The sequence below is a fragment of the Anguilla anguilla genome, chromosome 10, assembly GCF_013347855.1.
Source record: "Anguilla anguilla isolate fAngAng1 chromosome 10, fAngAng1.pri, whole genome shotgun sequence".
NCBI lineage: Eukaryota > Metazoa > Chordata > Actinopteri > Anguilliformes > Anguillidae > Anguilla > Anguilla anguilla.
This window is the reverse complement of record NC_049210.1, coordinates 26,648,625-26,658,227: the sequence shown is the minus strand read 5'-3', so window position 1 is coordinate 26,658,227 and position 9,603 is coordinate 26,648,625. Positions and strand designations below refer to the sequence as shown.

The 9,603-nt window shown below is 37.3% G+C and overlaps 1 protein-coding gene across 1 annotated transcript; it reads right to left on the bottom strand.

The window, feature by feature from the left end:
* Positions 1–2,359: 2,359 nt before the first annotated feature.
* Positions 2,360–8,347, bottom strand: zbtb26 (zinc finger and BTB domain containing 26). The gene is made up of 2 exons (XM_035380030.1): positions 8,164–8,347; positions 2,360–6,299 (listed from the first exon to the last, which is right to left on the bottom strand). The coding sequence occupies exon 2, from the start codon at positions 6,285–6,287 to the stop codon at positions 5,070–5,072; it is 1,218 nt and encodes a 405-aa protein (XP_035235921.1). The 5' UTR covers positions 6,288–6,299; positions 8,164–8,347; the 3' UTR covers positions 2,360–5,069.
* Positions 8,348–9,603: the final 1,256 nt, after the last annotated feature.

Here is a 9,603-nt window from a genome sequence, read left to right as displayed (position 1 = left end):
TCTTTACAGTGCAGAAAAGAATTTGCGGGATTCGCTGTGGCTCGTGCAATTATGTATCTCGTGCACAATAAGCAGTCTTTTTCGTGAATGATTGTTGTGTGGTATTTTTGATACAACTGCCTTGCAAAATGTTACCCCTGGTGTTTCTGGTTTTGCTAGCTAAACTGTTCGAGAATAAAGCTGAGCTGGGTGTTAAATTAGCAATCAGAACAAGAAGAATAAAACAAAAACAAAGGAAATTTCATCAAAAAGGGCATAAAGGTTGAAGGAACATATGAGGAAGCATAATAAAATAATAAGAATGCTAATCCATACTGCTGTATTCTTTTATTTCGTTTTCTCCTGCATGACGTCTTCAGAAATCAGACCCGGCTCTGCTCCACATACATCGGCTTTATTCCGATCATTCTAATATATTGATGAACTCGATGACAATGTAAATAACGGTAACATTAAGGCTAGTTCAGATCAATGATTCGCAACGAGGCGAAACGGCTTTAGAATGTTGCAGAGAAAATTGCAGCGGTGTGAACTGGCTAGTAGCAGAGCCATTGCCTGCCCTGAGGTTTTAAAAGACCGTCCTTGTCAAATTGCCAAGTGCAGTTTTAGAATGTTTACAATCAGACATCTTGGAATTTTGCAAGTTGCACCCAGTCTCGTTGCGAATCATTGATCTGAACTGGCCTTAAGTCAGCTACACTGCAATGCTGCAACAAGGTAGCATTGCATTCGAGAGACGGTTTGCGAGGTCGGTACCAGTCGGTAGCGTTAGCTAGCGTTTTTTTCTCATTGTTAGCCGACATTAGATTGTGTTAAGTACATTAGCTAGCTAGCTAACGCAACGTTACCTGATATGAGAGATGGATACTGTGCGCAACGTTGTCTAAACTAATGTTGTCTTTCTTGACATGGTCTGGAAGCTAGCGTTAGCTGTGCAAATAGCTATGTAATTTAGTAAAGTTACATTGTCATTAAATGTAATACCAAATCTACATCAACAAATAATATGATTTCTCATGTTACACAAAAACTTTTTAGGGTTCCATAACTCCCCCAACCCCCCCTTTCTCTGTTATTGTAATGCATGCAGACACCAGAAAAAACTGTACGCCGCTCACATACAAGTGAGTTGAAGAGTGAGCCTGTTGCGTTAGTTCCGCCTACCCTCTCTGGCGGACCAACCACTGATGGGTGATGAAAAACGCGTCACTAACTGTGCGCCGCTTGTGAATTTTTCCCGGGAATGTCGCCACAGACACCAAGTTTTTTAATCATGAATTGTGATAATAAGAATAGTATAAATTAATATAAAAATAGGCTCAATCACCATTGTGTTACCCAATACAGCGATAGATAGTGACTTAAAAGACACTTATTTTAATGAAAATCTTTGAGATTATTACTTTAATTTTTTCCATTTTGGGCTTGGCCCATTTTTTTGCCCAGGAGTGTATTTCTTAATGTGCTTAAGCATATTTATTGACATTATGTGTCAATAATTATTAGTTTAAAGTTTAAAGTTGCAAAAGTTAATTTTTGCTGTATTTTATGTGGTATTAAAGTATATTTGTAGGAAGTATACTGAAACATGTACTTATTACAATTTCAATAAGTACACTAAAATATAGCCTATTTTGATTACATGTACAAAATAAACCACGGCTGGCTGTCTCTTCATTAGAAAATAATGTATGACAGGGGTTGTGGGGTGGTGAGGTTTGAATCTTTGATGGAGCTTTTGTCCCTGATGTTACCATAATGCAGAATGAGTGCTGGGCAACACTGCTGAAAGGGGCAGTCAAGTATCTGATTGCAACAACTGACAAGGATATTTCAGAATCAGTATAGGCCGACGCTATCACACTTTGTTTCTCCCAGCATTTGGCAATAGGCTAAGCGTTCAATAACAGTGGCACTCTACAAACACTGTCGTAATGGTCAGTCTATTTCTGAGCGCACTGAACTATGAAGTAGCCAGGAAATAATAAATACATGTGTAAAACACAAAAATTACGTAAACTCTTGATAAATTAGGATTATGTATTATTTCATATTCATACAATCGCCATCTTTGCAACTGACATGTTTATCATCTTCATCATCACCACTTCACCTTAATCAGCACCATAGCATTGTCTGAAAAATAATTTAAGGACAAATTAAATAAAGCTTTTAGATTTTTGAAAAATGTATGTTGGCCTATTTATTTTTAATGTGATTACTCATCATCATCAGCACCATCATCATGCAAAGACAGAAATAGTATAACATTTTTTAATGATAGTAGGCCATTAGTAGCAATATCAGAATGAAAATGTAGTCAAAATAATATGGTGGAATCAGCATATCAGCGTCTTAATTTAAGCAACATATTCCAGCTTTATTACTAATCATTTATTTATTCATCACGACTGATCACCATGAAAAATGGGCACAAGACAGTTATGGCAGGTAACTATTATTAGTAATATTAATAGTAATAATATCAAAATAACAATATAATCAAAACAGTAACGGCGGTGGATTCATGTAATCCTAGGTCAAGATTTAATGTTCTACGTATTCTGATACAGGGGTTCTGTGCAGCGCTCAGTTCAACCCTTTTCAGTATTGATGAGTCAATTATTGTCTCATACTCCTTCATGCGCGGGTGTGCACGTTTAAGCAGTTGCGTGCACTGTGACGTAAAACCATGCGGACCAAATTGGAATTCAATTAATCTTATATTTTCTTCTGTGGGACTCAATGTGAAGATATCTTACAGCTTAAAAGGACTGTCCAAAATAATTTGATTTGCCCAGGGTGAATTCATATTTTTGAATGGACTTTAATAGGGAAATTAGCTTTTTGGCACCAGAGGCTTATTAAACTGCAATACCTTGAGTAACCACTGGAGTTTATGAGCTTCACGGAAAACACCTGGTCTCCTGTCACAAATGGTCCAGCACCAAAATAAATAATTCTTCCCATTGGACATTTAGCTGAATCTTCGAATTACAAAATCTGATCAAAGTAGCCAATTACAGAACACTAATACACAGGTTTTCAACGTTGTACAAACGTTGTGGTTGCCATCTTGGTTCTCTGTGGAATTGAAGCTAGCTTGCTTGCTAGCTAATAATAATTGCCCAAAAATGAAATTAATCTTTGTGGGAAACTCATATTTCATCTAAATGCATTCTTTATTATTTCACGCACAAACCCCACATAATATCATTGTATGACTCCGATAGCTGCATGACTAACATTACAAGGTAGGCTATAAAAGCTCAGACTTCAATTTGCAAGTCGTTACACTACTGTTAACCAAAACATGGTGTAGCCGGCTAACTTTCCACATTTGTTTATTTCATACAGCTGGCTGGCTACTTAGTTCCACAGCTTAATTAAACCAGTCACAGACATGCCAATTCATTACAAACTACCAATAAATTTACTCCATAAATTACCCATTATATTGTCTGGTCAGGACCACAAAGCCTGACATGTACAAATGATTTGAAAACTGGACATTCTGCTTGAAAACTATGTCAGTCCACACTATTTGCTAACAACTTTAGTGCAAGTAGAGAATTACTTCTCTAAAAGCATTTTTTAAAAAAGGTCACTTCAGGGCATAATAATGGGGGGAAACTATATTTATAACAGCGTTATCATTGTCTTTGCAGTCACCGATCATGAAATTCACCCACCTAAGCTACTGCTATAAGTTACCCAAACCCCAACTAACAGTTATAGGCTACAGTTTAACTTGTAGGCTGTGTATGTGTATGCATATCTTTCTCCAGATGTAATTATCTTATGATTCATTTATATGCATTATTATTATCAGTTACACACAGTAGAAAAATAAATTCTCAACCAAAACACATTTTAAATGTACAAAAAGATACTCACGCATACAAAGCACTGACTACAAGCCTTTCATTAAAACCTGTAAAATATAGGCCTGCTGTCAAAATAAGGCCAAGTTACAACAAACATCACACAAATTAAACAAGCGCTATTCCAAAGCAATTCTACTCAATGTTTCCTAAATTATTTAATGTAACTTGTAACTGTGTTTCTCATCTTACCATCTGAGAAGAATGTGGTATAAATGAAGTTAACTATTCTTATATGATCATCACAAATCCATTATTTATGAAAGAGAAACAATAAGAATCTTATGAACTGCAGGTTGTTAGCTGGCCGATGGGTACTTTAGCTAACTAGAAAGGTCACATCACCTCACAGCAGTTAGCTGCATAAAACTAAACTAACATTAGTTACCAACCTGTGTCTTTGGTCTCTCACCGCTGCCATATACTAGTCCTAGGTTGAGCACCACCTCAACCAGAGAAGAATTAGACAGCCAGCTATTTGTGTGTGAACTGGACTGCACAAACTGTGTGAGAAAAGTCTCAAAATCAAAAAATAAAAGGGGCAATGTTTGTTGACATATGTCACTGAATGCACACATGCAGATTCAACATTTCACGAGCAAATTTTACAATAGACACGGAAACTGGTAACATATTTTTGGTTTTCATATACGAAGTACGAGGTATTTCTACAAAAGGGAAAATATGTAGGCTGTTCACAAATATGCTTTTGTACAAATAAGTGCACATTCATTTAAATGACAATTTACAAGACATAATGAGGGGGAAATTTAAAGATTTCAGCATGTTCAGAAATTCATTGTATTAAAAATAATGATTGGCTCCAGAAGCATTTGTACAATATTATCAGATAAATTAGCAAATGGACTTTTCCTCCAAAACATCACATGATGGCTTCTATTCTGCTGTTCATGTTTCTGTCATTCTAGGAAAAATCAAATAAGCCATATGTCCATGTCTGTGTGAAAAGTCTTAATATTTATTTTATAAGGTTTAAATTCAAACAACACTAGACAATAATCTAATTATCTCTCTTTGGAACTGACGATAAATTAAACATACACCAATACAATTAAAATTAATAATTAGAACAATTTACCAAAGCTGGTAAGTGTGCCATCATAGTCAAACCCTGAACTACGTTTTATCCTCCATTACAACAGGCTTACTGCAGTCCTGGAGCCCTTACTCAAAGTCATTGGTGCCCTCAAGTAGGCTGCGCTCCTTGGCATTATCAAAGCTGTTCTTGCCATGAATTTGTTTGAGATGTTTTCGGAGGACAGGTTTATGAGCAAACACCATGTCACAGTAATTACAGCGGTGGGGCTTGTCTCCACTGTGCAGATTGAGGTGATCTAGCAGAGAGCACTTCTGGGTAAAAGTTTTCCCACAGATCTTGCACTGGAAGGGCTTGATTCCAGCATGGACACGCATGTGCCGGTGCAAGTTGCCCTTCTGTGTGAAAGTCTTGCCACATAGAAGGCACATGAAGAGCTTGTGCATCTTGAGGTGGTTGGCATAGTTCTCCAACTGGCGGAAGACCCGGGCACACTTTGGGCACTGGTGATACCACTGCAGGCCCTTATCTGTACTCCTCAAATGTCCCCCAAGGGTGCTTTTCCCTGGAAGAGGGGCTGTAGGGTTAAATGTGTACCCCTGCAAGGGCAATACAGGCATTTCACCTGACCGGGTGTCCACTGTGGAGTTGATGAGTGAGTGCTGTGGCTCAGGGGAATGCATTGAGACAGCCTGACCTGGACTGGAGAACTGGCCTTGCAGGCTGTTACCCGTTTCAGACACTTTGTCACACACAGATTCTACCTTCACTATGGTGATGGAGCTCTCTTCCCCATGAACCTGATCTCTAATCTGTCTAGGAAGGGGAGACCGTTTAATTATCACTTCATCATCATCTTTGCCATTGCCCTCCTCTTCATTGTCTGTCTCCACACTGAGAGGTTCCTGCCCACTTTCATGTGAAGAGGGTCTAGTAGACTGCACTTCAAATCCCACATGGGGCTTGATGAATTTATCCAAGGCTTGAGTGCATTGTTCCACAATGTGGCCCATCTGTAGGAAACTGGCTACAGTGAGATAATTCACAAGCTCCAGCTCTGGGAACTCCAGGGTCCCTGTGTAGCAGGAGAGAAGAAGCCTGTGCCCAACCTCTGCATCCTGCAGTATTGAGATATGTACCTCCCGAGAGTCCTGAAGGAAAAACTGGTCCCTCAGAAATGGTGACCCAGCTGCAAACACCACCTTATGACCTAGCACCTCCAAATCATTGATCCGTACTGTGACATCACAGAACCGACTCTGTCTGCGCAATGTGTTCATCTTCTGCAGCATGGACTCCCCAAAAGTGGAAAAGTGAAACTGCAAGATAACCTGATTCTGAGCCATGGTTCACCAGGTCTGTGGGGAAAAGATAAACAATCACATACCTTAAAATGTGCTGTTTGATCAAAAGGCACATAATGGGCCGCCAGATGGCCTATTCTGATGAGACAATTCATCAGTATACAGTATGACGCCAGAACCACCGCCCTCAATTATAAATGGTCAAATAAAGGGTTTCAGTCATCAGGAATTGTCCTCATCTCATGATTCTGCAACTCTTCTGCCTGCACCAGCTGCACATGAAGTGTACTACTCCAGTGTAATGGCTGTGCAGTTCAACTGGTATTCTGTGAAGTCTAAAGAAGCTGTAACTGGCAGTACAGTGCTTGTCTGTGCTCCACAAATTGATGGAGGATGGGCCTATAAGTACAACTGGCGATTACAAATTGAGAGAAAAGAAAAAGAAATCAAGAATAAAAATAGGTTAAAACAACCAACTGATGTCTCATAAGTCTTTTGTTAATAAAACAGATCACAGAATTTAATAATGTCATTACAATGGTCCCAGAGATATTCATAAAAACAACTGATTTTACTGGCTTATTAAAAAAGAACAGAATTCGAAATTTACATAGGCCTAACTAGATTCTATATATATATATATACATATACAGTACTGTGCAAAAGTCTTAGGCAACTGTAAAAAAAAATGCTGTACAGCTAAGATCCTTTCAAAAATAATGAAATGAAAGGTTATAAATATTGAAAAAAAAAAAGAATATAAAGAGCAGTAAATAGTTAAAAACTAAATAAAATCAATGTTTGGTGTGACCACCCTTCGCCTTTAAAACTACATCAATCCTCTTAGGTACACTGCCCGGCAGTTTTATAAGAAAAATGGCTGGTAGGTTGTTCCAAGCATTTTGGAGAACTTGCCACAGTTCTTCTGCAGATTTTTTTTTCCAGGTAATCCCAGAGACCCTTGATCAAGTTTTTATCTGAAAAGTAGTCTATTACTTAAAATATTACTTTATTTAACAAAATACAAAAATGTATCTGTAAAATCTAATTTTTTGTAAAATTCACGTTTGGAAATATCAAATTTGCTCTTTTCTCCTTACACACTAATGCAGAAAACAAAAAATAAACATCTAAGACCAAATATATACTATATATTATATTTAAAAATCTTAGAGTGCCTAGGACTTTTGCACAGTACTGTATAATAATGCAGTTGTGGAGAATTAATGCATGGCTAGGGGTAGCGTGGTGGTGGTGCAGTATGTCTCAGAAGTTTATTGCCAGATTTATACTCTCATTTTCAACACTACTAACCAATGCTGCATCCATACCAGCATTGGTTTGTAGTGTCGAAAATGAGAGAGTATAAATCTGGCAATAAACTTCTGAGACATACTGCACCACCACCACGCTACCCCCTAGCCATGCATGAATTCTCCACAACTGCATTATTGTTAGGTGTTACAAGGCATAAATAAACATATCATCTTTAAAATTAACCACACCAATAGATACGGATGCGTTTAGTGAACTACCGGTTGTTTCAGAGCATGTCTTACGTAGGTTCGTGATGCAGACAAATTGAACGCAGTTCGTGACTCTAAAGAACTGAATTAATCTCACTACAGTATTGGCCTACATGGCTAGCTAAATGAAAACACCAGTTTTCGATGTTTCAAAAGACTGATTTTCTAAGTGGTGCTTCATTTAGTTTGTGTGAACTCTCGTAAGAATTCCTGAATCCTGCTATTGTGCTTCTACACTGGACAAGGATCCCTGAACCCTGTCTTAACATAGGCTAAGTGTCGGTATTGTCTGTAAATATTTAACCCATACACGACGTCCATTGAAGGTATATTAATTTAAGTGCAGTAGTGATTAAAATACTATTTTCATAAACTCGATTTGAATTCATTACCTATTTATCCAGATCACCCGTCCTGAAAATGGCAGATCTTCGGAAGAATGTAAGGAAGGAGGGGCTATTGCCTGGAATAATCTAGACGAACAAAGTTTAAAGTGATACAGCTGAATTTCTGCAAAAATGCCGAAATGGCGGCACAGACTGAAACGTCGATTAAGGACATAATAATAATAATAATAATAATAATTTATTATTATTATTATTATTATTATTATTATTATTATTATTATTATTATATATTTTTTAGATTGGTTCGCTGCCAGCGAGAGAAGGGACCGTTTATTCGTTTTGTCACTGTTGCGTTAAATTTATATTCGATTTAAAAAAAGATTTGCCAGTTAGGCCTAGCCTACTTACTCTAATTTGGCCTGTTTAAAAAAAACAAAAAAAAAGTTTCACAATGCAAATTCTTCCTTCTGGACCTTAGATACCGCAAACCAAGTGCTTAGTGACAGTCTGAAAAGTGCTTTGCTTCTCAAATGAAAAACCTTAAAACCATGAAATTGTCGTTGTATAGCATGTTGGCTATATTCAGATCCAACGAAAAACACGTTTTCAACGTACAAAATTCCAAGTTACTCACATATAAGTCATTCATTCACATCTATGCCTGCCATTTGATATCAAAATTTTGCACGAAAGAACATGAAACAATATTGGCTATCTATAAGACACCACTTCAAAATGATTGTTTTTGCCGAAAAATACACCCTTTTTTGATCAACTTTTGATATACTGGTCCAGAAAATATTCTTCCAGTGGACTACTGACATAATTTTGAATGTGAGTTGAAACTTGATAGTTTTGACCATAACAAGAGGTGTGTTATTCACACTGTCATTGCATTGTCATCCACAATTATAACACCATACCTATCATTATGCATGGTGATGGGAGTGTCATTTTTTGGGGCTGCTTTAATTCCTTTGGTCCTGGTGACCCTGCCATTACGAGGAAGTCAGTGAATTCTATGTTTTTACTTTTGAATTCTACGGAGGAATGACAGGCCATGTGCTCCATCACCAGTAGCCATGCCAAAAGGAGTCATGCAGCAAGGCGACAATCCTAAATATTCAAGCAGATATACATAATAATGGCTAAATGAGAAGAGATGTAGCATTTTAGATGGTCTGAGATAACACTGGGACCTAAACTACTAAAACTATTTGTGTTTACCTTTAATCGTGTCATGCTTTATTAGAAAATGTATCTTAGATGAACATATAATAAAGATTAATGTGTGAAATATTTGAAAAACAGACTATTCCAAAGGGGTTCACATACTTTCTAGCACCACTGTATATTAATTACTATGGTCACTGAGTCAGAATTAACACAGTACAAAAAGGAATTATATCTGATGAAAAACATGTTTTCAACGTTTAAAAAAAAGGCAAGTTACTCACACACATTGTCCATAAGTCATTCATTCAA

Bases quoted from the DNA above. Each gene is read 5' to 3' on its own strand.
- zbtb26 (XM_035380030.1), bottom strand. From the start codon at position 6,287: ATGGCTCAGAATCAGGTTATCTTGCAGTTTCACTTTTCCACTTTTGGG.